Raw genomic sequence first — 26,348 nt, 5'->3', positions numbered from 1 at the left:
ATACAGCACCTTAAATGGGAAATATTTTATAGATTTATGCACGAGTATAACAATCACAGGAGATGCCCTAGTTGCTAGCAATTTCTTGCAGCTAGTATAGTTAATAATATAAGTATGCCAAGTTTTGTAGAGAGTAAATCAAGGTCTCAACCAAAGGATTGCCTGAATAGACTTTCTTTTTTCGTGGCTTGGTTAGGGGAATTCCCACTTGGCTGACCAGCAACAATATGTTGCAAACGTTTAATTTGAACGCGTCTCTAATCGCTGTCCTGGCAACGAGCACTCTCCACCTGCCACCTGAAATCTGGGCGCTGTAATTGCGTTCATTGAATTGTTAACTGGACTGCTTCTGTCTGCCAGCCTGCATTTCAGTCCACGAAAACCGCAAACTTGCAGCGAGGGCGGCCAAAAGCCGTTGTTATCCTTGCGGTCCTTGCGGCTTTGTGTGAACGCGATTGCGAGTGTGGATGTCGATGTGAATGTGAATGTGGATGTGACTACTGTGAGTGTGGATGGGTACCCTTGAGCCGATTTCCGCACTGGCTGGTGGGTCCTTCGATATCCCGGTCAAAGCACATCAAACTTTTTGGCTCTCCCTGCGGGCCATCTGCATTTGGCATTTATTGGTATTGTTCCAATTAAAGTTGGACTTGGTCATAAAATATGCAAGCTCAGCGAACCAGTTAGCCATTCGCCATTCGCCATCCACCATTCGACATCGCACAACTTCTGGTTCTGGTTCGATTTGGCGGCCACAGGACATTAATGCGTTACGGTCAATGGTTTCGACTGCAGCGGAGCCAATAAAAGGTAATAAAATGCCCCATCCTTTTGCCAGTCAGTGGCGATGGTCGAAGTTTCGCAGTGGAGTGGCTTCTGCAGCTACTAAGTGGGTTTGCGCAGCTAGGAGCAATTAAAATGGTGGCAAAGAGTTCAAACTACCACTTTCTGTTCTCACTCAGATCAGCTATTACCCTCTTGCTCTTTAACTTGATTATTTAAGAATTACAACGTAAATTTCCGTTGTCAACTCCCTCTGAAAGTTATCAAAATGCACAAACATTTCGTTAGCTCGTTTCATGCAGCCCAGGTGCTCATGGCCATTAAACCCGTGCCAAAATCAAGCGTCGCGACGCATTCACCTTTGACCCTTCCACCCACCACAGAAAGTTTCGCGCCACATGCTGCATGCAGCACCCACCTCCACTCCCACTCCCACTCTGCCCCAAATTTTGTGGCACGTATTGGCCAAAGCCAAAGTTTCGGCGACGCGCTGTTGCAAACGTCTCTTGCGGCTTGGCTGCCAACTGCTTAATCAATTACGCAACTTTGCAACAACATGCGAGTCCTGGCCAAAAGGCGTGCGCCGCATGCATTAGACTGAACTAAAAATATAAGTACGAAAGTACAACCATTCCCGCAAGGAATGAAAATTTGAACATGAAATCACGACCTCTTGGAATTGTCTTTCAAAATTCTCAAGGGAACATCCATATCCATAACAGAAGTACCCAATTTTCGTAGCTCGTTTTTGGCTTAATTAGGCAACATTCTGGCCTAGGTCCTCTAAATTGTTCTCTAAATTAAGGAGCATGCTGTGATATGAAGATTCTGATAGACCAGCGATAGACCTTCGTAGAAATGCCGCCCAAGAAGTGTTACTGCCCCGTCACTCACGTCATCTTCGACTGCGATGGCACCTTGATAGGTGTGTTGCACAGTCCACAGTCCACCATTCAACTGATTTCAATCGGATAAATGGTTTTAACTTTTCAGATAGCGAGGGCATCTACCTCAGAACGGTGCAAGAGTTGGTGGCTCCATTTGGCTTGACGTACAGCAAAGCGGATCAGACGCAGTACATGGGAATGCCGATGTGCACGTTCTCCCACCAAATCGTCAAGGATCTCAATCTGCCGCTCTCACCTGCGGAATTTCGCCAGCGATTCGATGCAGCCACTGAGAGGAATATGAAGAGTGTGAATTTGCTGCCGGGGGTCAGGGATCTGATTCTCCACTTGCACGAATACCGCATACCCTTCTGCATAGCCACGAGTTCGTATCGAAAGGGGTTCAAGGTGAAGGCCGAGTCCTTCAAGGACATATTTCTGGCCTTTCACCACGTCGTCTGTGGCGATGATCCGGCACTGGGCCCGGGAAGAGGCAAGCCCCAGCCGGATATATATCTCCTGGCCGCCTCGCGATTCAATCCGCCCGCAGATCCCACCAAGTGCCTGATCTTCGAGGATGCTCCGGTGGGCCTAAGAGGTGGAATAGCAGCGGGATCCCAGGTGGTCTTCATTCCCACTGAACACGTTTCCAAGCCGCAGAGAAAGGGCGCCACCAAGGTGCTCAAGTCGATGGCGGACTTCAAGCCGGAGCTGTTTGGTCTCCCAGCCTTTGACACCTGCTCCAAGTTCGAGTTTGGCTAACACCCAGCACTCCAAGTTGATCTGTCAAAATTATACCAAGTAATCTATCTATAAAATAAAAAATATCCCAAAATTATATAATATGTCTGAGGAAGATGGCGCTAGAAAGGCAAGTTCCAGGCGGTGTTTCTTTCAGCCAGTTACCCATTGCATTTTCGAACTCGATGGCCTGCTGATAGACAGCGAGCGTTTGAGAACGGAATCCGTGGAGAAGATCCTGGAACCCTATGGCCACACGTACAGCTTCGATCTGAAGATGAAGTGCATGGGCAAGCCGGACTCCGAGCAGGCCGCCCTCATCGTGAACACCTTCAACCTGCCCTTCAGTCAGTCGGAGTTCGAGAACCAGCAGGAGCTGCAGTGTCGTGGCAAAATGGGTTTCATTCGACTGATGCCCGGCGTGGAGCGACTGCTGCATCACCTGAAGGGCTTCAACATTCCCATGGCCATCGGAAGTGGCAGCTGCCGGGACTCGTTTAGCATAAAGACGCGTCGGCACTCCCGGCTCTTCGATGTCTTCACTCACGTGGTATTGAGCGGCTCCGACGAGGAGGTCAAGTTGGGAAAACCCGCTCCGGATGTCTTCCTCACCACCGCCGCCCGTTTCGAGGATGCGCCGGAGCCGAGCGAGTGCCTGGTCTTCGAGTCTTCCTTGGTGGGAATGGAGGCTGCTCTGGCCGCTGGCATGCAGGTGGTCCTGGTGCCCGATCCTCTGGTATCCATTCGCGCCAGTGCTCCGGCCACCTTGAGGCTGCGATCGCTGGAGGCTTTCAAGCCACAATACTTTGGATTGCCACCCCTATGAGATACTCAGTTGTTTGAAATTGTCATTAATGAGAAATATAGACAACATTGTTTCTAGTGTAATCTTTCTTACTTTTAGACCTTCATACAGATAATGTTGATCTAAATTCGAGCAAAATTTCTCCGGTCCTAGAGTTCCTCTGGTAGAATAGGAAGATGTGCACTTCCGGCTGCAGGACCAGCAAATCTCAGCCAGATTGTGCGGGTTGCTCGCCCGCGTGCTGCAGTCCGGGTATCAGCTACTGCATCTTCGACCTGGAAAGTGCGGTCTTTGGTGAGACTCCAGCTGAAGAAGTGGGTTCCACACTGCCAATCACACTGTGTGCTTTTCAGATACTCGCCACGTCTACCGGAAGGCTCTCAAGGAACTGGCTCGTAGTTATGGCAGGAGTATCCCGGACATTTTACATGTCCAGAGTGGGGCAATGACGACATCAGAGATGTCCGAGCTCTTTTGCCGCAAGCTCGATATTCCGATGAGTTGGGAATCGTTTCGGCAGGAGGTCAACGAGAGGACCTCCCAGTTGATTGCAAATCCCCCGTTTATGGATGGTATCGAGCGGCTGGTGCCGCACCTGCGCAACTCCTGCATGGAGCTGGGCCTGATCACGTCCAGCAACGAGGCGAACTACTGCTCCAAGATCCGCGGGCGGGAGGACTTCTTCGAGAACTTCTCCACCGTGGTCTGTGCGGATGATCCGCAGCTGCGGGCGCCCAAGCCCGAGCCCGACGTCTACCTGATTGCCCTGTCGCGGCTGGGCGATGCTGGCCCGGATTGCACCCTGGTCTTCGATGGCACTCCCAAGGGAGTTCAGGCGGCGAGCGACGCGCGACTGCCCGTCATCATGTTGGCCGAGAAGGACCTGCCCTGCTGCTGGTCCGAGTTGGCCGCCCTGCGCTTCGAGTACCTGGATGACTTCGAGCCCGAGATGTACAACTTGCCGCCGTTCACGGATCCGGCGCCCAAGAGGCGCTGGAGTCGTCGGCGCACGAGGTACAGCCAGAGATTGACCGTGATCCGGGCCAGAGCCGCCGAAGCAGCTGCCGCGGAGGAGGAGGCGGAGCCGGAACCTGAGGCGCCACCTCCACCGCCACCCCCCGCCGTGCCGTCCATTTTAAATTTAAGAGAATGAGTCGTATTTTACAGAAGATTTATACGAAAACTCATATTTTATAAGTTAATAAAAACAAGAGGTTTTTGCACATTCAACTGGCTCTGCGATTTGTTTCGTTTTCATTGCGGCAAATGTCAGTGTTCGGCCAAAATTCGTAGCACAAAATTTGAGTTTTGAAAAATTTGTAGAGTCCTGCCCCGAAAATGTGCAGTGCGTGCTGTAAGTCCTGCAAGGCTCCGCCAGGATGCTCCCGATGTCCACCCATGTGCTGTAGTCCGGGTATCAGCTACTGCATCTTCGATCTGGAGAGCGCCGTTTTCGGTGAGATAGTCCTTGCATACATATGGCCAATATAACTTAGAGCAGACTTCCCATCTAGACACCCGTCATGTCTACAAGAGAGCCGTAATTGAGCTGGCTTCGAGTTACAACCGGTCAGTGCCCGAAGCGGTGCTGATACAGTGTGGTCCCATGGAAACCGCTGAGATGGCCGAGATGATCTGCCGGAAGTGCGATCTGCCCGTCAGCTGGGAGTCCTTTCGCTTCCAGCTGAATGAGCGAACCTCCGACCTGATTGCCAATCCCACGCTGATGCCCGGAGTGGAGCGGCTGGTCACCCACTTGGGCAAGTGCTGTATGGGTCTGGGACTGGTCACCTCGTGCTCCGAGTCAATGTACTGCACTAAGATCCGGGATAAGGAGCACTTCTTCGACAGCTTTTCATCGGTGATCTGCTCCGACGATGCGGACTTGAAGGCCTCAAAGCCCGAGCCGGATGTCTACCTAATTGCCATGAGACGGCTGGGCGATGCTGGACCGGATTGCACCCTGGTCTTCGATGGCACGCCCAAGGGAGTCCAGGCCGCGACGGATGCCCGACTGCCGGTGGTCATGCTGGCCGAGAAGGACCTGCCCTGCTGCTGGTCGGAGCTGGCCACGTTGCGCCTGGAAACCCTGGAGCAGTTCGATCCGGAGGAGTTCCATATGCCGCCGTACAGCTGCACGGAGCCGCCTCCTCGAAAGTCCAAGTCTCCAAGTCAACGTGGTTCCCAAAAATCCATGGGAAGTCTGTTCAGTTCCGCTGCCATGAAGAAAGGTGCTGCGGATGCGGAAGCCGACGAGGGGGAGGAGGAGGAAGGCGAAGGCGAAGGTCAGGAGGTTGCCTAGTTGAACTTGCACCGGATTTTACTGTATTGGATTGAGTCGTTTGGATTCAAGCTGCCTGGCGTTTGTAATGCTTTCACATTTAGTAAAAGCAATCTACTCGTAGTCATAATTTGTCTCTGTTTTTAAACCATTCAGGCCAATTCATATGCAGTTTTGCGGTTAAATATCCATCCAAATCCAGGCAATCTGCCTAAAAGCTTTTCCATTCGCACTTCAGTAGAAATTAGAAAGTAGGGGGATTTCAACTCAACAGCTTAACATATTAAATCACAGCTCAGTTGAAAGATTTGGCAAATGCACGTGTTCATTATTTGGTGTTAATGAAATGCCAATTAATTGAAGCCTTTTTCTTGAAATTGATCCATAAAACTGCAAGCTGCGATAAGCCGACTTAGCATTATTATTAACTATTGAAAAGGGAATTGTTTGTTCGGCTGTTTGATCTGCTGAATAATAAATACGGTTTAATTGAAAACGTTTTCGGGATGACAAGGAAATTGAATCCTATCAGCGAGCAATGATTTTGCCAGCACACACTCATAGAAAAACGGCAAATGCAAATTCAGATGGAGATTAAAGAGCATTATAAATAATGCCGATTGTCTGAATTTTGCCATTGTTCAGTGCTCAGTGTTCAGTGTTCGTTGTTCATTGGCATTTGACTAGCTCATCAAGTGCTGTCAATTAAAGATGATTAAGCGTTTTCCATGCTCGGCATTCACAGGACTCGCAGAATTCGCATTCTGCAGGACAATAAATCCCGGTTGCGTTCAGCATTTTCTTGCCGTCATCTTTGCTCTGTCTCTCGATGTCTCTCTGCCAAAAGCCAATTGTTTGGCAATTTAATTATTCAACACATTACGCATACGCAGTGTGTGCCAGTGTGTGCGTGTGTGTGGCGGTGTCTACAAGGGTGTAGACATGCAATATGTTTGCCTAGTTGCAGATGCCAACTTGCAACTTTCGCCAACTCCTTTCAGCCTGGCAACTTATAATTACTTAATGTTCAACTCGCAAAATGTGTCTCCTGCCCCCAAAAGTCGGGCTTAGCCTCCTAAAAACGTCAGATGGCGCAAAGTGAATAAACCTTTTAACTCTTTACACACATTTTTTGGCCTTTTTTTTCTAACTTTTCCCTGGCTTTTCTTCCGTTTCTGCCTAATGAACGGGCGCCACAGGAAGCACTCAAGGGCGAAAAGCTCAGCAGAACTGAAAATGCAAAAAAATAGTGTGAAGAAAATCGCATAAAATGGAAAGTGCCATGAGGAGTAAAAATAATAATAATTGCGCTGCTCAAACAAGATCTGCGATTTTGCAACATCTTAATTTAATTAAGCTAACGAAAAGACCCACGGGGCATCTCAGATTCAGATTCAAACCCAGTGAAAAATCAACTGACTGCCAGTAAATGGTAAAGTTTTCACACAAAGGAACCAAAAGTAAGCGTAACACGAACCTTAAATTGTTGAACATTTTTACAACCAATTTCGATCGATAAATCTTTGATAACCTCCTGTTAAGCAATATGTAATTTGTGCATCATTACATGCCAATCGCATCGCCATTCGACTACCGAAGCCGCATTATTCCAGCGATTCAAGTGCTCCTGCGATTTTGGGTGGCACAACAACACCATACGCGGATTAACATGTGTCGGCGAATGCTGAAAAGCTTTTCATAGTCTCACCCGGCATTCCGCTAAATTAATGTTAAAATGCAAGGACACAGGGTGTCCTGGGTGGCTGTGTGGGTGAGGGCTGTGGACCGCCATCCTGTGGTTTCTGTGGGCGTGGGTGGTGCATTCAGAGCGTGCTTTGTGCGAGCCTTGTTATAAAGCATTAATCAAGCATACCTGCTGGGCAATCCCCAGTCCCCAATCCTCACTTTCAGATCCCCACTCACTTTCCCGCCACTGCGGCCTTTGCCTTTGCTTGTTTGTGGTGGCGACAACGACGCACCGCCCAACCACCCAACCACCCAATCCCCCATCCCCCCGCAGGCCACTCGACCAGTGGCTCAACCCCGCAGCCACCACCATTCAAAAGGGCACTAAATTGCCGCTCATTATGATGGGCTGGCATAACACGTATGCCCTAGTGGTGGCAACGTGACTTAAGTACTAGTATTATTAACCATTGTAAAAAAATATTAATATGTGAGTAAATAAGGTAGAAAACTAGATGCCTGTGCCTTGATTATAACTCAAAAATTGCATTGATTTTTAATGAACTAAATCTTGTAAAGTAAAGTTACTTGCAAAATAGTTGGTTTATTTCTAGTTGCACGCTGCCATCTCTGGCCCTTAAACCAATTTGTGTACGTGAGTATGTGTCCTTTTGCAATTTTCCAGCTAAATGGCATACATTAATTAACGGTTTTGTGCGACAGACGACTCGGGTCCTCATCCAGATCCAGGTTCAGATTCAGGTCCAGACCCCGGAATGGCATTCATTTCGGGCCTCCCCATCCTCCAGTTCCCAGCCAGCGGCTCACTGAAAAGATTAATGGTGCGCTATTAATGTGTAATGACAAATGTTAGTGCCCCAAAATGCCACGCCCCTGCCACCGCCCCTTACCAGTTGGCGGTCTCACCTCGGCCATGAATGGATTTCGTACCTCCTCCGCCATCACGGTGTCCATCCATTTGCGAAAATGATTGAAATAAATATTTAATTAAGGTAGCAAAGTGCAACAGCAGCAAAAGCAGCAACACCACGCAGCCAAAGGCAAACAAGGAAAAAAGCAACTTGCTCTAAATTTTCATAAAAAATTCAATGCCACGCTCCGCCAACAGCCAACAGCCGACAACGATATGCAATAAAGTGCGGGCAGCAAAATGTGTCACCGTGTTACAAATAAAACTGAATGGGGAACTTTGCGGGATGCGCACCTCGAATGGGGGATACCCTCGAAAGGGAGACTCAAAAATAATCAGTTCCATGTAAGGATAATACTTGATGACAATCTATGTAGGGGTAGATGAATCTGCAATGAGACTGGAAATGGAAACTCCAGTTGAAAGTATATAAAAATAGTATCCATTGCAGTGGTAATACTCCTTTATTCTCCAGCCAAGTTGATCCGCATTTCACTATACCCCTTGCAAGGGAACAAAAAGCAGGAGCAGCAACATCAAAATCCTTAGCTACAACTCCAGCGTCGGCGTCAAAGTGACAACAACAGAAGTCGGACCAGATCGGTGCCAGGAGCGGAGATATGGAACGGGAATCGGAGCTGGAGCTGGAGCTGGAGGTGGAGGTGGAGCTGGTGAGGTGGACACTTTGACCAACTGGTGTGCTGTTGCGGCAAACAAGTAAATAAATGACAAACTAAAGCCAAATTAAGTAAATAAAATTGTTGCCGCTGTCAGGGGCATAAAGTGACGCCTGACACGGACACGAGAACATGGGGCCAGGACATGGGACACAGCTCCTGGACTCGCTTCCTGGAGACTGACAGCACACAGGTTGGGGAGCTCAGACGCAGGACTTCAGAGTCCCGTGACAGGCCTGAAAATGTCAACAAGTCGACTGCGAGTAGCAAAAAAAATACACACACACACGTCTGAAATGTTTGCAAAAACTATGGTTAAGTCAAAGATCAGGCGGAGGTTAAAGGTTGCGAGAGCTTGAATGCCTGAAAAGGCATTGGAAAATTAAAATGAGAAAACCTCCGAGGACGATAACCTCCGAGGACATGCAGTCCGGCCTAGACAAACCCAAAAGACTCCTGGTTCTGGGCAGACAAACGCTGACATCTGTCAAAACGAAAAGCGCACAATTCATCACAGGCAACAATAACGCAAATAAAGCCCACACAAAAGTACTGTGCGGATCCCAAGGAGCAGACAATAGCAGCTCGATGCAGGACTATATGATACCCAGTACTTCGGTGGCATGCACTTGGTCCTAATCCAGCTGCAGTGTACCCTTTTCCCATAGAGAACAGCATGTTTCGTTAATCTGCACAAGCAAAGCCTTCAGCCTTAAAGCGACAAATGGCAACAAAGGGGTATTAGATGGACACCCAAATCCGGAGCTCAGAAGCGGTAGGAGATGGCAAAAGTGGCAGGATGAGGCAGAAGAGCCTCGTTGACGACAATGGAGTTGGTCAGGCGGAGATAGTGGCCAAAAAGAAAGAAACGAGACAAGACGAGAGGAGTTCAGTGGAGTGGAGAGGAGAGCCAAGCTCGGGTTGATGATACGTAAGCCAAATGAAAAATCGACTCCCCAAGTGGGTGACTTCTGCATGTGTCCTTGCGGGTCCTTGCAGCCTCATCCATCACACCACCCGAAAAAGGAGCAAAAACCCTGAAGGGGCATGCAACTTCCAGCATCCCATCTCTTCGTTGCCTGTTTTCAGATTATTTTTGTTTATGTGCGCGATTATCCAGCGAAATGGACTTATGGAAATTCACTGACTGAAGGTAATAAAAATGCCGAATTATTATTATACAAAATGGTACAATTTTAACAACATTAGCTTTGTAACTTCTTGTTACTACACACATTTTCCTCAATCAACTAGCCATTTCCTTTTATATCCTGGATTTTACAGAGTGAATCAAAAGTGACTTCCCATTTGAATTTTTGCTACAAATTCGTAACATTTATTTCTGTTTAATGAAAATTTGCCCCGACTTTTTAGACGATGCGGTTTTTATTGTTTGCTGAATGTGTGCTGGGCTTTTGGCCACCGCCACGCCCTCCGCCTCCGCCCCCTGTCTTGTTTGTGTTTAATTTGGACTTTTGTCCTTTTGGAGAATGAGGGGGACTGTGATAAAACTAATGTTGACTTTGGACTGACCCGCTTTGCTGGCTCATATATGAATATACAATGTACAATATTGTACAATGCACAATGTACATACATACGTGTGCCTGGGCAGCAAAAAATGGCAATAATTATAGCTGCTGAGGTCACAAAAAGTGAACATATCAGTGTGCGTATGTCTCTGTGGTTTTGGGTTGGTTAGGAGTCGGTTCTGAGTTGGTTTTTCTAGCTTTCCAGCGGCCAAGAGAAATGCAATTACACTCGTATCTATTGCACTCGCAATTGTTCCGCTGTCAGTATGTTGGTGTATCTGTGTATCTGTACATCGGTGTGTGTGTTCAAGTTATGTTGTGTAATTTTATATTGAGGTCACTGCTACTGACAGTAATTTATAAAAGTTTTGTTCATTTTTTCCGCCCGGGGCACAAAAAGGTCAAGAGTTTTGCTCATTTGTAGTCACTTGATGGTGGCTGTGAATGGCGAATGCGAATGCGACTATGCGAGATTAAATTGGAATTATGTGGGCACAAAACAAAGCGGTGAGTGGGCCAAACGATGTACCAGCAGATTTGTAATATCATCTTTGCCGGGATGGCTGGGCACAAAAGGACTGGCAATAAAAAGGTCCTTTAATATACTGGGATGATTGGGGAGACTTAAGCAATTTCAACGCATCAATTGAATTAAGTTGGTGTATGTTCCCTTCTAGATTCTAAATACTTGGCCTGCTTCTACAGATCTTTTTCTACAATAGAAAATATTCCTAATATATTCCTAAATATTGCTAATATTTCTTACCGATTTGAGTTTCAGCCAAGCTTTTGTTGAAGTTAAGATGAAAAGAAGGTACTTTCATTTCAAAAACGCTCTTTTCAACATCCAGAAATGCGACGAGAACTTCTCGATTTGAACTTCTCGCTGGCGCCATCTACCTTCTCGTCGCTTCGAAAGTGCCACTCAATCTCACTTCGCCACTGCGCAGACTCAACTCATCCTGGAGCGAAGGCACCACACTCATTCAGCCCAGCGGAGGCAGCGACCCGGCAGGAAGACAGAGGAGCAGCTGGACAGCGCCGGAGCTTCACTTCGACACTGAAGTAGGATGTAGGTGGTCTAGAGGTGGCAGCCACTTTCAAGGGAAGCGGCACCTTTGCAGGAGCCCTGTGTTTAATGTCGAAGTGCATTAAAGTACGAAAATATTAATAAGGCCTTTAACTGTGGGGTGTAAACCAGATTGCGAGGCAGTTCGATTGGTCGGCCGGCTTTGGCCTTCAAGTGCGCCACTTGCCGCGTTCAGGCGGGCCATGAAATATGCATGAGAATCTGTCTGACCCAGCAATCGCTCTGTATTGCCATCGAAATGCGGATGCAATGGCTCGGAATGGTGTGGCACACCGGGAACGGGGTGCCACATGGCGGAAAGCCGGGAAAGTCGGGAAAGCGGGTAGAGACAAGGCCAAAAGTCGTCGAACTGTGAAAGCGGCTCAAACCAACTATAAACACCCACTCGACAAAAAACATTTTCATATGCCGCCCAGCCTGTCGGCCAAGTGTAAAAGTATTTCGCAAACATATACACTCACACATATGCCAGCCCCGCTGCGAACTTTATTAATATTATTTTTATGATTATTATTGCGCCCTGGACGTGAGCTGGCATAATTATCCAAACGACGTCCTGTCCGAAATTGCCCAATCGCAGTGATAATAAAAACGCATAAATGCCACTGCCACTGCCACTGCCACGGCCAACGCCGCCAGCACGCGGAAGCTCCACGGACAGCGACAATATTTTAATTAACTTAATTAAGCAATTTTTATTTGCCCACAGCCAGGTGGGTCTGCTGCAACTGCCCCCAGCACCAGCAGCCCCAATCTGCCGATTCCCGCACTTTCCGTGCTCCCATTGTTTGCCTTCTGATGAACCGAAGGACACCGTGAATGCGGGAATTAACCCAAAGAGCGGAGCGTATGTCCTGCGAAATGCGGCATAAAGTCGGCGATAGCGCTCTTTAAGCCTTAACCCTGCATCACCGGATTCATAAGTAGTGCACTGAGGATCAGCATTCAATTTAATTGGCATCAGAGTGGTTGGGGTTAAGTCAGCACAGCGAAGTGTTTGGAATTTGGGCAAAACGTATCAGCGCAACGTCAACTGGGCATGTGTGAGTGTGAGTGTGCTTGTGTCAGTGTGCGAGTGTGCGTGTGTCAGAGTGTTAGTGTATGAGTGTGCGTGTGTGAGTGTTCGTGTGCGTGTGTGAGAGGGCATGTGTAAGTGTTATGCGTGACTGTGACAATTCAAGGAACGAAAGTGTTCGGCGACCTCCTCCGGAAAACATCGATGGGCGTCCTGGCACTGGGACTCCCAGGTTGCGAGGCTCCCAGGATCCCAGATTCCCAGGCGTCCTGGTTAGCCGCTCTTGAAGAGCAGAATGGCCACCTGGCCGAGGTAGAAGTAGATGAAGTGGCGCGTCTCGTGGGTCACATAGGAGCCGAAGTTGCGCCCGACGATGCAGTGCCAGGTGGGGTTGTACTTCTTGTCGAATTCCTTCTTGATGAAGGCCGCGATGTCCTTCTCGATGTTGTACTTCTCCAGTGCCTGGGTGGCGCAGTCGACAGCGTCCTGCTGCATCTCCTCGCTCATGTCCGCATTCTTGATCACCGCCTTGCGATCCGACATCGTGACTACTGGACTGGACTGGACTGGACTGGACTGGCTTCGATTCGATTCGATTCGATTATCCCGCTTGCTGGTTATCTGCGGAAAAGCTTTGCTACTCCTACCTTTGATTACTATTCGAATTTTGCTGACTCACTTGGGGGGCTCTGGCTGTGCGGCTCTTGCTCCGTTCAATGCTAATTTTTTGTGAGCTGCCGCTTTCGATTTCGAGTGATGTGTCAAACTGACGCTTGCTATGATTTTCTTCTTTCTTCTGGGCTGTCAAACTGTTATCGGTTTCCTCTCTCTTTTTCGGGCTGTCAAACTGTTATCGGTTTCCTCTCTCGTTCTCCCTATGTGCTTGCTCTCTTTCTCTCCCTACAGCCAAGTGTGACATTAGCTCATTAGCTGGATTTTGTTTAAAAGTGAGAGTTATTTGGTTAATTGCTGTAAAGATCGAAAAACGATTAAAAAAGAGCCAAATGTTATTTGATTTTAATACACTTTGCCATTGTCTGCGAAACTGTTCGTAGCTGCGGTCGAAAATGATTTCTCCAGTTCGCCTAGTTCAACTGAGTATTATGTTGTTTTCGATTCATATAGTAAGTACATGTGGCATATTAAATATTAAATTAAATAATTACTTACTTAAAACCCCTTTTAGGCTGTATGCAAACTGGAGTTTACCAACATCAAGTGCATCACACTCGATCCAGAGTTTGCCGTCTTTGACTATTGCTTTCTAAAATCAATTAATCGTACTTACAAGTACATTTCCCTAAGGGCGAAATTGCTAAAGACACCCGTTACCAAAGTAAAGGTTCGTATGCGTAGCATAATATAAAATATTCAGATCCTATAATATAATAATACGTTTCAGGTCAACGCAGCAACATTCCAGAGACTAAATGGCTATAAACCCTTTCTGTATAACATTACCGTAGATGGCTGCAGGTTTTTTAACAACAGAAAATCGAATCCTGTTGCGTCGTACTTTTTCAACTTCTTTAAAGATTACTCCAACATGAATCATTCCTGCCCCTACGACGTGAGTCTGAATAATGTAGGCTACTAATTGTAGTAGCAAGTTTATTCTACGAAACCTTTCCCTTTGCAGCACGATATTATTGTGGATAAAGTTTCTGTAGTTCATGTTTATACGCAAGTAACAGCCGTTCTTCCAGTTCCTCACGGGGATTACCTGTTCCACACGGACTGGTTTGCTTACGATATTAAACGTGCTACTGTCGACGTATATGTCACACTAAACTAACCTAATGAGGGTTATTCAAAAATATACCAAAAATATCATTTGGTTTTTAGTTTCACAAATAAAACCAACTTACCTACGAGCATTTTTCTAATATTTTGTTGCTAATAGCTCATGGATATATGGAAGCTATGATGAAATGTGAGCAATTCTTCTTTATGGATGAATGGCCGGAATAATTAAAAGTGTAACTACATAATATATACTCACAGAGCATGAATACAAAACTGTAATATATATCATCATATATATCATCATCTATACTCATCAAGCTAAATCTTTACCCCATTGACTATTTCCGACCAATCCTCGGATTTATTCCTAAGTACCGCCCTAAAATAGGGACTTCCCCTACTGTCCCTGTGTCCCTCTGTCCCTCCATCGGTCACGTGACCAACATGCAAATGGCATTACGTAGAGCGGATGGAAAAGCCTAACGACTCTGAGCTTCAAATCAGAATCGCATGACACGACGAGTTGGAGGCCGGAATTTGCACTTAATATGAAGTTCGTTAATTTCCCGCTGCTCCTTTGGCCCCATCCACAGTGCAAACTAGACATGCAATCAGCTCACGGGACTTCCCATGTCCTGCATGGGAAAATTTTAGATTGAATTTTAATAACAGCGCTGCGCGGACACTAATCAAGTAATGCAACCAATTTTGAACGGGATCGAGGTATATAGTGTGTGTGTGTGTGTGTGTTGCTCAGCCCCAAAGAACGACAACATTGTGAACAAATTTCTCTTGTTTTCGTAATGAAAACGCTAATTTATTGGACACACGCCATGCTAATGGTCACGGTTCTTTGGGCTGGACTTTTCCCGAGCTTGGTAATCTAATTTATAGTGGGCTTGCGGGGTTTTCCACTTCCGCTGGGTTCCCATAACTCACATTTAGCCAAATCATTTATCACAAATTTAGCATTACATATAGCGCAGGCCGGAAATGAGAAATGATTCCATTGTACTTTCTGCTGTTAGGGTATTTAAATCTGTTAAGAATCACGACTTCTTATAGTGACTCCCTGGATGAAATCCCTGCCCTGCTCAAACCAATAAGTTGCATCCCTGACAGCACTTTGTGCCTGCATTGCATTTTCTGACAGCACTCACTTGTGAAAATGAAAAGTATCTTCATAACCGCACGTTGAATCTTCGCCACGCCCCCTTTTCCTGGCCGCCCCCAGCGCCACAGCCGCAGCGGGCAAGAGCAACACAATTGCACAATATTTCCGGGCGAAGGTAATAAATAAATTGCATACGTAATTAAAATCGACGACTCTGCGCAGGACCCTCCACTTGGCCAACTCCTCCTCAGCCACAATTACAGCAACGCAACAGCAACAGCGAAAGGAAAACCCAGTGGCAACAACAATAGCGAGGGGAACAATGCGAACAAAAGTTTTCCGACTCGCCTCGTCGTGTGTGCTTCCCCTTTAACGTCAACTGTGTTTCTTTCTCATTTCCCTATTTTTCCCCACTTGCCACGCTTTCCCACTCCTCGGTGGCTTTTCTTGCCTGTTGGCAGCTCTTTTGTTTTTAACCAGAGTTGCATGCGAACAACACGAAAATGGTTAATGGAGGTAATGGGCAAATGGGCTGGAAGGTAAGCCACGCCGCCTTAGGTTCTTCCCCGATTCGGGTTATCCCCTACTTGGCATCAACAGCTGAGCTGTCTCATAGAAATTAAATGGCTCATAAATCTTAAGATTCTGATTTATTTCAGTTACAAGTATATTGAATAAGAAGCTCTCTGTCGAAAGTGATTATACTGAAGCGTTTGCAGAGTATTCGGCGCCACAAGTCGAAGAGCCTTGCATTGTTTGCTTTTAATTTCACTTCATGAGCAATCAACGTCACCGGCGACAACCCGACTTGCCTGCTGAACAATTTGCATGACAAAAGCCCAGACTCAGACCTTACATACAACAAACGTCAAGCGGCGAGTATCTTGCACGACTCTGTTGTTCGCTTATTTGACAAAAGTCACTCGAGGAATGGTGAAAAATGTACATTATTGCAACACTCCACTGCCAATTCGCGTACAACTGGCACCTTTCAAGTTTCTGGCTTTAAGCTGTGAAGCCATAAGCTTAAATGCTCTGCTCGCTGTCGCCGACATGGGCGAGCCATTAAAAAATCAAAACAAGTTAACGGCAGCGGTAAGCGAACTAGCCGAGGCAACCAGCCGGGGCAACTTGCTGGGGCAAACCGGAAACCGGAAGTGAGAACAGGGCTCAGTGCCGCAAGTTTGCGGCGGCGGCGTGCGGCGTGTGCAGGAAGTATACCCATACACACAGTACACAGTGCACAGTACACCGAACATCTGGGGAACACAGCGCCGCAGCGAGTCGATGGAGCCGAATGGGGACAACAAGCAGCTACACTCCAAAAAAAAGGGAAAACCTCCTTCTTGATTGGTTCGGGGACATGGAGAAGGCCTAAAACTACGCAGTATGTAATTCATCGAGTATGGAGCATTGAAATGTATATCTGCATATCACACGTAGATGATTTTAAAGTGTAGCCTTGAATCCATGTCCTGTGACTCCAGACCCGCGATAAAAAGAAAAGATTATGGCCAAAGTGCCAGGGAGAAGGGGTGGCACTGCAAGGTGTTTGCCCGAGTCCGCGAGTCCATGTGTGTGAGCGATGTCGACATGGGCGAACCTTGTTTGCGACAGCGGACAACAAACGAGGGTCATTTGCCCCCTCCCTGGGCCTCCTCCTTTTGGGGCAACAAGTCATCCGGGCAGCAGCCATCCCTGCTCTTTAAAGGCACTCGGAGTGGCATCGGAATCAAGGCACTCTTGCCCTTGGCCAACTGGATGTTTCTTGGGATGGCAGTGTGCGCTGCTCCTGGTTCGGCCAGATGTCAGCGTTTTGGCATTATAATGCCATTAACTTTGCCATAATTCAGTGCAGTTTCGCAGCGAGAATTTATGCATAATGAGCACGGTCTTGTCCTGCGCTCCATGCTCCATGCAGCTGGCAACCCAGCCAACAAAGTTGGCGGGGAATCATTTTAATCTATGAGACGACATATATGTACGTTTCTTACCCATCTTGCTGTACATCCTTTTTTGACTGGAAATGTTTGCTGGGTGGCTCGAAAATGAGCTCCTTGTTTGCAATGTCGCCCGCCGGGTAGCCGACTGCAGTCAGCAGTAGTTGGCAGAGTCATGTAGCTGTACAGTTGGCAACAAGCCGACAAGGACCGAAATCCAGGCATATTAGCAGGACATATGCTAGCAGGGGGAGTAGTGGGTGGTGGCATCCTGAGGCAGGTGCAATATCTTGGAAGCAGCCAACAGAAACTGGTTAACTCACTGGCACTTCAATAGTGGGCGAGTTTGCACGGTGCTCAAAGTCGCTTTTCTCGGCTCGAGAACGTCAGCGAAAATTGTTCGGCTATTTGCCTTCCGCTTTTCGGGGTTTTTCCCTCTTTCGTCGACTTTCCCTCGCCAAAATTTATGACAACGCACATACAGAAAGTAAGTAAGTAAGCAAAAAGGGTAGCCATTTCCACATTCTGCATATTTGCATTGGGCAAATTAATTTTGCCTGCCGTATTTACTTATGCCGCTCCGTATTTTTGTGCACAAGTGTAATTCTGCTTCGTGCAAACACATTTGGTTAATTAAAAAGGGCTGCAAAATGCCTTGACTTTTATCGCAAAATGCCTGTTGCAGTTTGAGCATCTAGTTTAACACAGACTAGTTTTTTAGGAGGCACATCTTAGTTACTAATTCTAATCTTTGCTAAAAGATATAAATATATCAATGGAATATCTGAAAATATCATTTTCTACATGCAATGCAAATACAAACATTGGTTTATTCCTAAGTAAAAATTGCACTTCGGTGGGCAGAATAAATATGTGTGTCTTCCATCAGGGATATTTATTGTTCTCATTACTGTGCCAGAGCCAAGTTAACAAGTTCAAGTGGCGAAAATGCCACGCCCACGAAACAGGAGGAAAATGCCATCACAGGCCATTGTTTGCATGCCCTTTGCATACTTTGCAAACTGCTTTTCCAGCTTTTCCTACTTTTCCTGCTTTTCCTGCTGCTGCGACGAGAGCATCGGGAAAACTTTCACATTTGTCTCTGTCGCACTGAAAGGCGATCAAAGTTTTCGGCTTAAATTTCTGCATGCACTTCAAACACGCAATTGGCATGTGACGACAAAACATACGAATCGAATTTTTCCTATCTGGCTTCACTGCTTTGCCTTTCTGTCTTTTTGCCTCTTTGCATTTTGCATTTTTGCCTTTTTATGTTGATATTTCAATTTGAAAAGTTTGACTTAGTTCCTCGGCGCTGGCAGCTTTTCGATTAAAGTTTTGCATGCGGCAGATTAAAACTTTCCCATCCCAAGTTGCCGCAACTTTTGTTCCTCCGCCGCTTTTTTTTTTTCGTTAGTATTCTGTGGCATTTCTAGCATTTTTATCATTTCTTGGCTACAACTGTAGATCTGTAGCTAGTTCGATTGCCACATATTTGAGCATTCTTTGGGTTACTAGTGGAGAAACAAACAGGAAAATCTGTCAACGTCCTTCAGCTTCTCAGGCTTTTCTTTCAGCCGCTTAGTTGCCTCTCAATAGATTGTAAGACAGCTTAAATTGCTCCAGACCAGCAGGAGAATAATATTTTCCCCACACGCACCCACCGACAGCCGGGGAAATTCGCTTTCTTTTTAATGTCATTAAGGACTTGTTGGCGTTTTCGCTTTTGACGGTCCACAAAACGGAAAATAAGTGAGCAGGCTGGGAAAAATGTAAATTTTTAATGCTATTTCAGCGTAATTTGGCAGTTCGTTAGGCTTTCCAAGGAGGCATTCACACTCACACTCACACGCAGCCTCGTAAATATGAATGAATAACAACAAAGAGGCACGGAGAAAGTCGGAAAACCAAGTGCGATATATGCGGTAATTGTGTGTGTGTGTGTGTGTTTGCCACATGACACATCGTTATGCTTTGTTAATGGACTTTGGGCCTAAATAAGGTGAAGTTGGGGGCAAAATGCGTGGAAAGTCTGTCTCGGCATCAAATTATACTTAATTATTCAGATCGTGTTAATTTGCATACACTTAAAAGGCTGCTGCGAGAAATGGTCGTCGATTACACTTAACTGCAAAATGCAGCGTAACGAATTCAATTGATTTGTGATTTTATAGCACTTAATTTAATAAACACTGCAGTTCTACAAATGAAAACCAAATGAAAATTCAAGACACCTGAGTGTACCAATGTATTAAGCAGCAACCCTCTCGCCCAATTTAATTTTCGACTTGTTGGGCTTAAAGCTGGCGTCCTTCGTCCTTCCTATCGCTCCCAGACCAGAAGTACTCACCTGAGCAAATACGCCAAGCATTCGGGAATGTCTGGGTGCCACGCCCCCACACCCACACACGCACCAGCCGCCCCCTTCCACGCGCAGCTAGCAGATCCTAAAATGTAACTTTAAACTGCCCGAGGAGAGGCAACAACATCAAACACTTTGCTGCCGGCTCAGGTCGAAAACTGCATGCGTGTGTTTACTCTGCCTTAATGAAGTTGTGTGACGGCCGGGGGGGGGTGGGTGAGGTATGGTTGGAAAATGGTTGGGAAAGTGGGTGGAAAATGGGGGGTGGTCGTGTCTACGCATGCAGACAGCTTAGCGTCATCAGCGCCCTCGTTGGCAGAGGTAAATGGCAACTGTAACGTTAATACCGCCGCTGCACACGGAGCGCAAACGAAATGAAGTTGCAGGCGGCGTGAAAGAGACGGCACTATGTACAGTCGCCGCTCTCTTTCGCACTCGCACGCATCAGACATCAATGTCAGCGCGTGTCTTCTATGCAATTAGTGCTTTTGTTGATTACGCTGCAAATGTGTGTTGGGGATTTTCGCTCGTTTTTGCAGCCGCCGCTTACAGGGTAGCAGGGGTAGCATAGTTACATTCAAGCCCGGGTAAGTCAAATAGCTACACAGAAACTGTGCAACAATACAACTTGTTAGATAACATATTTAAATATAAAAAATTATATAGGACTTTTCCTTATTTATGTAGTGGGTACTTAACATTCGACTCTCTAACTTTGACCTGGCTTTTCGGGTTGCGGGAATACTTAATGAAAGAGAATTCGAAAATGATGAGTGAAGAATCCGTACGGAAGTGTAATGAGGATTCAAGGGGCTTGTGACTTAGGGTAACAGGAGTTGCATGGCACCAGCGAATGGCTCAAAATGATGTATTTTAGACCCGTTTTAAAATCTACCCATTCGCCTGAATTATCTGAGCCAAACCATCGGCAGCACCCTCATCACAATGATCTATGCGGCCAATCAGAAACACAGCTGAAGGCAGTACGAACATTTTAACAAATTGTTTGAAGAGCAGGCATATTTATAAATATTAAAAAATAAGAGAAAATCAAAAGCGGTGCAGCCGGTTAGGGGCGGCACAAAAAATGGGAGAACATTAAACAGATTTAAGCAAATTTGTTTTGGTGCGGCTGCCATCAATAACTTTGGCAGCATATTTGACTTCCCAGCCAAAAAGGGGTTGGTTGCCAAAAAGGGTTACCCATCGCAAAAAAATAAATATGGTTTCGTTGGAGCTTCGAACTGCGACTGACTTCTGCTAATGTTTGTCCTCCTCCAACTCCGGTTCCATGCAAATGTGCTCCACTTCGGTGTTGTTTTCCCGCTTTTCCGGGGAATCCCCGCCGCTTGGCCCTCAAATTGCCCGAAAAAGTATGCAACACTTGACAGTTTCTGGCAGCGACGTGGCCTGTGCTAATTTCATGTTTGCCCACCCCCCCGCTCCCCACAACATGCCCTCATGTATTTCTCAAATCGATAAGCAACAGAGTGGAGCACCTACTTTGCCACCTTGCCCCTTAGCCCGCTTTGTTTTGCAAAGTCTATACTTTCGCATGAAAAGCACGAAGTAGATGTCAAAAAAACATTTCCATTCCCCAGCGTTTTGGCCAATTTTTGTTTTGGCCTGGCGGAAGTTCGTTGGCAACGCCATCGGTCGACCACTCGAAAGTATTACCACAATGGAGGGCGTAGGTGTGTGGGCGTGGTCCCCAATTGCGGCATGAGCAATTTCCAGGAGTCGTCAATGAAAAGTAAGTTCGAACTTCGAAGGCCGTTTTGAGAGTCTCGACAAAGAGATACGCTGCATTAATATGGAACAGCATGTGTATACTTCATATAACAACGTAATGAACAAAGAAAAATATCTGCAAATAGCTGGACCTACTCTTAATTTGGCGGGTTCCATTGGCTTTTGGGGCATTAAGAGTTGCTGGGAGTTGCATAGCTAAGTGAATTAATAAGAATTATTTCATAGTCTGAAAGGAAGTTCCGAAGTTAGTACCGTTTGGTCCAGAGTCGCGCGTTCTTGTCATGTTTCTCTCGGTTGGTCACATACTCTACGGCAATCTTGTTCACCAGCGGATCGTAGGGATTGCAGTCGGTGAGCAGGGAGCAAATGGATAGCAGTATCTTCGAGATGGTCAGTGCCGGCGACCAGTTCTCCTTCAGGATGTCCAGGCAGATGAAGCCCTGGCGATGGATGTTGCAGTGATAGATGGGCGTGCGAAACAGGACCTTCGGCGGCACAAAAGGATACTCCACTGGGAAGACTATGTCCAGCTTGAATATGCCACCCTCGTAGACGGAGTCCACTGGTCCGATGATCGTCGAGGTCCACTCGTACAGCTTGTCCCCCTTGGGACCGGCACTGCAGTGTGGCGGCGGATCCCGCACCATCTCCTCCAGCTCTCTCTGGATCCTCTTGATTGCACTGTTGTTGGATATTCCGCTGCTGGAAGGTATGTCATCCGCTGCAGGAGATGACATTTCCATATCTCAAGTGAGCTCCAGCTCTTAAAACTAACAAGTTTGTACTTTATCGTATGGAATGTTTGTATATATAGATTGATTTGACAGCTGCCCCAATTTGAAGTGAACACCTGATTAGAGAAGTAACAAGATAGCAGATACTTTAGTGTACCAATATACCCGTGGTACTTTCTAGTACCCTGTAAGAAAGTCAGGTGCTTTTTTATACCCCCTGAATATCGAAGCAGGTGGACTAGAGGCAAAATATTTGCTGTTCCCTGCTCCACTTGTCACTTTCAGTGCGGTGAGCCACTGAAACGACAAAGGATTGACATATTTCAAGTGCCGAATCTCGAATATGACGCAACCACATTTCGTATTCATGAGCTCGCAGTCTTCGATACTCAATTTGTGCGCAAATTTCATTTGTTGGCTTTTTTTCTACTTTATTTATTTGATTGATTCGCTGTTGAAGAGTAGAAAGCTGAAGAAACTGGGGAAAAAAACTATAAGGACTTGACAAAATGCTGCAAATGCTTGGGATTTTATTTATGTTTCAATTTTGCATAAAATTAATAACTTTGAGTATACCAGTTATTACATTGAGTCTAAACCACGTTAACTATTCATCCGCCGCGACTGCAATTACAACGTTTCTCCTGACAACAGAACTAAGTTGCATTTGTGGCCAAGTTGGTTTTAAAGTTTCTTGCGATTTAAAATGTAAATAGCCGGCAATTAGCTGGAAAACGGCGGCATATGCAGGCTGAAAATTGTACACACACACGGTGCCTCACAGAAGGAGGCGCCACCATTTTGCCGTCTGTCACCTGGCATCAATGCCCCAGATGCCGCTGGCGGCGCTTTCCTGTTCCGCGCTTTTCCTGCACCCCGCTTTCCACCCCCCCCTTCCAACAAATGAAAACCAACAATGCAGGCGGCCAAGTGGGAGAACCCAGCGGTGGGTGGTGGGCGGTGGGCGATGGCCGGTGGGCGTGGACTGTGTGTGCCATTGTGCCTTTGTTGGCCACTTTTTTTCGCCCCCACTGTGCGCGAGTGCGTGTGCACGGGGCATTGTTGGAAGTGATGCCCGACTCCGACTTGTTGCCACATCATCGTCATCCTCACCGTCATCATCATCATCATCATCATCATCATTATCGCCATGGCAGTCCAGGAGGCCAGCAGTGGGCTTGTAATGAGCTTGGCATTTTATTTTATTTATTTGTCCGCGCTTTGTTTCAGACGACAAACAGCGACAGCCGTGGAAAATTCCTTGCTGCATTTTAAATTCAAATTAAATAATGATTTAAGTGCCCCAAGAGGCTTTGTCAGCACACAAGAGCAGTGGGTGGGTGAGTCAGGTGGGGCAGATGGGGCAGGAACTTCCTCAGGTGTGCTGCAGTCAGATAAGCCCCTTTTGCCGGGCATTGTTTCAATACAAGCCGTGCCAAAGAGCTGCCAAATGATGTCCTTTTTAATCATTTCCACTCGAAAAGCACATTTAACTGAAATTTTATTCTCGGTGGTAGTACAGTTGTAAATGTATTTTGTAGTCACTGTTTAAAGGCGTTCTTCCATTAAACATTAATTTTTTATATGCCAGCCACCACTTGCGTATTTTGTTGTCTAAATAAATGGCAGTCCGCTTTAATAGCCCACCCCTTTTGTTTTCGGCTTGACCCAGTTTTTGGTCCTTGAGCTGCAAAGGGGCTTATTCGGTTGCGGAATACGCAACTGTCAGGACTCGGGGCAAGGACCTCTGGGGCATGCAGCTGCTATGGAAATACCACTCAATCGGGGGAATACAAATTTAGACAGAGAACGAGAGAATGAGAGAGAGAGCTGTACGGCAGAGGGAGATAGTTGGATGGAAAGTTGGACAGTCGGTGGCAAAAGGCAGAAATCAAATTACATTTTCAATATGCGATGCGTACTAAATGTCTGCTGGTGTCAGTTTTGGCTTTCAATGTGCAACATGCAACTTTCAACTTGATGCTTGCTGGCCATAGTTGCGATTGTGTGGGTAAGCGTGTGCGAGTGTGTGTGTTAGTGTTCCTGGCTGCCACATTTTGATTTGGCGCCACACAAAATGGATTTCTTGCCTGTCCATTCAAAACATTTCTATGCGAGGCCACTACAACCAGAGATGCGAATGCAAAGTTTTTTTGTAAATTAAATCAACATAATAAATACTAACTAATAAATACTCATATCAATTGTTAAAGAAGCGACTTAACAGTATGAGTATTTCTGATGTAAAATAACTGTAAGCAAACCTTTATTAATTCATTTTCAATTAAACTCCAGGCTGCATCGCCATAATTTACGGCCTAATGCCGACTGAGTTGGCCATCTCTAAGCCCAGTTGCAGTGTACGTTTGCATTTCGTGTGCGTTTCCCTGTCACTTAATGGAATTTATCACATTTTAACTGTGTGACAGGAGCCAGGCTGCCGGTTGCAGGCTCGTCCGTTTGGCAGGATGTGCAGGATGTGCAGGATCGAGGACCTGCTCATCTGCATCAGTCAGTGGCATGCATGGGAAATGGTGGCCAAAGTGTCACAGTTATTGATTCGGGCCATAAATAATGCATGGCCAACAAGTGTGCCGGCTTGTTTATTTATTACATGATTTATTCACGCAAACAACGCTGCAATTAAGAGCGTTTTTAAGCGATTAAGTGTAATGTCAAATCCGGTAAACTGGCCAGAAAACTTTTGGCCCCAACTTAACGACTCCAGACAGCGATTATTAAATTAAAACGTGCACGGAAAACTTTTGAATCGCGTCGAACGTTGGAAAACTTTCAACTCTCTCGCATTTTCTTCCCCTATAATTTAATTTCAGTTTTTTTTTCCTTTCGCCTTCCCAACTGCAGCGCATAATTTATTATGCGGAGCAGAATCTTGTGCACCAAATTTGTCACATGGGATAAATAATAAGAAGAAAAGTTCTTCCGCAAAAAATGCACCATGATGAGGAGCCGCCAGAGGAGGAACCACGGGATTTGGGACATGGCTATGCCAGATTACTCATACGCCCCTTTGGCAACTTGGAGGAAGGAAGAGTTTCCCATATAATAGTGAGATCGGGCGAGCGTGAAATTAGAGTTAAGCTCGCAGAGATGAGGCTTGGCAATGGGCGATTTATCATAGGTTTATCATCGACGATGACGGTGGATTTTCCACAAATAATTGTGTCAACAGGAGTGTATATAAGTTTATATTTAAGTGACACTTTTTAGAGTAAAGCTCTAGGCTTTCTGCTGTTTGCTTATTAATAAGTAGTATCATTTTTGTGTGTCCTAAAAAAGGTGATTTATATGACAACAATTTACTAGTATTTCGCACTAAATCCAATTATTTGAGGCTGATGTGGCGGCCTTTTTGCCTCTATAAATGGCGTTTTAATGGAGTAACAAGCAAATCGCAGCCAGATCTCTGAGCTTTTTATCGGCGAGACAATTGTCTTGGAACCGCCACTAAATATGTCAGAATAAAGGCAAATTTATACACAAACTGATAAACAGCAATACCAACAAAAGGAAAGCCGGCAAGCAAAAAGGAAAAGGAAATTCATTGAAGGCAAGAAAAAAGGAAAGGAAAGCGATGGAGGGCACGAGTTTTTGGCTGGAGGGGTGCAAAGGCAAAGCTGCAACAATTCCTATCTTGACACTGTCATCTATCCGACTGAAACTGGGGAAATTGGCCCGACACCGGGTATTTTCCCCCGCTCCCCTCTCACCACTCCCCTGCCCATCCCACCGTGGAAAACCAGCTTCATCTCCGCTGCCATCTTGGGCCGTTTGTTGTTGCCTTGGCACGCCTATCACTCGAATTGAATCAAATTACCTTGTAATCTTAACCTTAAGGTTATTTGCCATAGCCCACAAAAAGCGCTTTGTGCTCGACTGCGTTTAGTTACTATTTGAGTGGAAACTGGAACTGGAGGCGGAAGTGGAGGTGGAAGTGGAAAATGCGGGACTCCCCACCCTTGGGCATTTTCCTTTTTCCAGAGCGCGCCGTGAAAGTTGCACCTTTCACACTTGCCCGAGTTTATATAAATGGAAATCTAACATTACGTCCTATCATGATTGCAAAGTTGAAGTGAGTTTGTGCCGAGTGCAAAGCTGCTTCAGATTACTGGTTTCTTGTTGTTTCAGAGCTGGGGGATTTCGAAAGTGTAGCCAGTCAATCAAAGCGTTTGAGGGAAATCAGGCAGAGTATAGCATTGCACTTGGCTGATCCCTCAAGTGGCCCAGTTTTGCAATGAGCCGAGCTCTGGA

At 46.3% G+C, this 26,348-nt stretch overlaps 7 protein-coding genes across 8 annotated transcripts; 5 read left to right on the top strand and 2 right to left on the bottom strand.

Annotated features, from left to right (window-relative positions):
- Positions 1 to 1,464: 1,464 nt before the first annotated feature.
- Positions 1,465 to 2,508, top strand: LOC122613765 (pseudouridine-5'-phosphatase). 2 transcript variants are annotated; one of them, XM_043788148.1, is made up of 2 exons: positions 1,465 to 1,708; positions 1,781 to 2,508. In XM_043788148.1, the coding sequence occupies exon 2, from the start codon at positions 1,863 to 1,865 to the stop codon at positions 2,430 to 2,432; it is 570 nt and encodes a 189-aa protein (XP_043644083.1). In that variant the 5' UTR covers positions 1,465 to 1,708; positions 1,781 to 1,862; the 3' UTR covers positions 2,433 to 2,508. The 2 variants fall into 2 exon arrangements, with proteins under 2 accessions (XP_043644083.1, XP_043644075.1); XM_043788140.1 differs by having other exon boundaries at positions 1,777 to 2,508.
- On the top strand, positions 2,445 to 3,299 carry LOC122613780 (probable pseudouridine-5'-phosphatase). Its single transcript, XM_043788161.1, has one exon. The coding sequence runs from the start codon at positions 2,515 to 2,517 to the stop codon at positions 3,235 to 3,237; it is 723 nt and encodes a 240-aa protein (XP_043644096.1). The 5' UTR covers positions 2,445 to 2,514; the 3' UTR covers positions 3,238 to 3,299.
- LOC122613758 (probable pseudouridine-5'-phosphatase) lies at positions 3,276 to 4,446 on the top strand. Its single transcript, XM_043788128.1, has 2 exons — positions 3,276 to 3,510; positions 3,570 to 4,446. The coding sequence occupies exons 1-2, from the start codon at positions 3,393 to 3,395 to the stop codon at positions 4,367 to 4,369; spliced, it is 918 nt and encodes a 305-aa protein (XP_043644063.1). The 5' UTR covers positions 3,276 to 3,392; the 3' UTR covers positions 4,370 to 4,446.
- Positions 4,447 to 4,473: 27 nt separating this feature from the next.
- Positions 4,474 to 5,620, top strand: LOC122613752 (probable pseudouridine-5'-phosphatase). Its single transcript, XM_043788115.1, has 2 exons — positions 4,474 to 4,672; positions 4,731 to 5,620. Exons 1-2 carry the CDS (start codon positions 4,555 to 4,557, stop codon positions 5,516 to 5,518), a joined length of 906 nt encoding a protein of 301 aa, XP_043644050.1. The 5' UTR covers positions 4,474 to 4,554; the 3' UTR covers positions 5,519 to 5,620.
- Positions 5,621 to 12,345: 6,725 nt separating this feature from the next.
- On the bottom strand, positions 12,346 to 13,259 carry LOC122614363 (dynein light chain 2, cytoplasmic). Its single transcript, XM_043788936.1, has 2 exons — positions 13,108 to 13,259; positions 12,346 to 13,049 (listed from the first exon to the last, which is right to left on the bottom strand). The coding sequence occupies exon 2, from the start codon at positions 12,969 to 12,971 to the stop codon at positions 12,702 to 12,704; it is 270 nt and encodes an 89-aa protein (XP_043644871.1). The 5' UTR covers positions 12,972 to 13,049; positions 13,108 to 13,259; the 3' UTR covers positions 12,346 to 12,701.
- Positions 13,260 to 13,394: 135 nt separating this feature from the next.
- On the top strand, positions 13,395 to 14,223 carry LOC122614352. Its single transcript, XM_043788925.1, has 4 exons — positions 13,395 to 13,552; positions 13,615 to 13,770; positions 13,831 to 13,998; positions 14,068 to 14,223. The coding sequence occupies exons 1-4, from the start codon at positions 13,496 to 13,498 to the stop codon at positions 14,221 to 14,223; spliced, it is 537 nt and encodes a 178-aa protein (XP_043644860.1). The 5' UTR covers positions 13,395 to 13,495.
- A 7,175-nt stretch (positions 14,224 to 21,398) lies between these two features.
- LOC122626029 (ubiquitin-conjugating enzyme E2 E2) lies at positions 21,399 to 22,187 on the bottom strand. The gene is made up of 2 exons (XM_043806133.1): positions 21,595 to 22,187; positions 21,399 to 21,537 (listed from the first exon to the last, which is right to left on the bottom strand). Exons 1-2 carry the CDS (start codon positions 22,083 to 22,085, stop codon positions 21,513 to 21,515), a joined length of 516 nt encoding a protein of 171 aa, XP_043662068.1. The 5' UTR covers positions 22,086 to 22,187; the 3' UTR covers positions 21,399 to 21,512.
- Positions 22,188 to 26,348: the final 4,161 nt, after the last annotated feature.

This window comes from Drosophila teissieri, chromosome 2L (genome assembly GCF_016746235.2).
Source record: "Drosophila teissieri strain GT53w chromosome 2L, Prin_Dtei_1.1, whole genome shotgun sequence".
Classification (NCBI taxonomy): domain Eukaryota; kingdom Metazoa; phylum Arthropoda; class Insecta; order Diptera; family Drosophilidae; genus Drosophila; species Drosophila teissieri.
Note: the sequence above shows the minus strand (reverse complement) of the source record. Positions and strands in the feature narration are given on the sequence as shown.

Excerpts from the sequence above, each read along its gene's own strand:
- LOC122613765 (XM_043788140.1), top strand. The coding sequence starts at position 1,642 with ATGCCGCCCAAGAAGTGTTACTGCCCCGTCACTCACGTCATCTTCGAC. Across the intron at positions 1,709-1,776 it reads CTGCGATGGCACCTTGATAG|ATAGCGAGGGCATCTACCTC; the intron begins GTGTGTTGCACA and ends TTAACTTTTCAG.
- LOC122613780 (XM_043788161.1), top strand. The coding sequence starts at position 2,515 with ATGTCTGAGGAAGATGGCGCTAGAAAGGCAAGTTCCAGGCGGTGTTTC.
- LOC122613758 (XM_043788128.1), top strand. The coding sequence starts at position 3,393 with ATGTGCACTTCCGGCTGCAGGACCAGCAAATCTCAGCCAGATTGTGCG. Across the intron at positions 3,511-3,569 it reads CCTGGAAAGTGCGGTCTTTG|ATACTCGCCACGTCTACCGG; the intron begins GTGAGACTCCAG and ends TGTGCTTTTCAG.
- LOC122613752 (XM_043788115.1), top strand. The coding sequence starts at position 4,555 with ATGTGCAGTGCGTGCTGTAAGTCCTGCAAGGCTCCGCCAGGATGCTCC. Across the intron at positions 4,673-4,730 it reads TCTGGAGAGCGCCGTTTTCG|ACACCCGTCATGTCTACAAG; the intron begins GTGAGATAGTCC and ends CTTCCCATCTAG.
- LOC122614363 (XM_043788936.1), bottom strand. The coding sequence starts at position 12,971 with ATGTCGGATCGCAAGGCGGTGATCAAGAATGCGGACATGAGCGAGGAG.
- LOC122614352 (XM_043788925.1), top strand. The coding sequence starts at position 13,496 with ATGATTTCTCCAGTTCGCCTAGTTCAACTGAGTATTATGTTGTTTTCG. Across the intron at positions 13,553-13,614 it reads TGTTGTTTTCGATTCATATA|GCTGTATGCAAACTGGAGTT; the intron begins GTAAGTACATGT and ends AACCCCTTTTAG. Across the intron at positions 13,771-13,830 it reads CACCCGTTACCAAAGTAAAG|GTCAACGCAGCAACATTCCA; the intron begins GTTCGTATGCGT and ends AATACGTTTCAG.
- LOC122626029 (XM_043806133.1), bottom strand. The coding sequence starts at position 22,085 with ATGGAAATGTCATCTCCTGCAGCGGATGACATACCTTCCAGCAGCGGA. Across the intron at positions 21,538-21,594 it reads GCGCGACTCTGGACCAAACG|CTATGCAACTCCCAGCAACT; the intron begins GTACTAACTTCG and ends TAATTCACTTAG.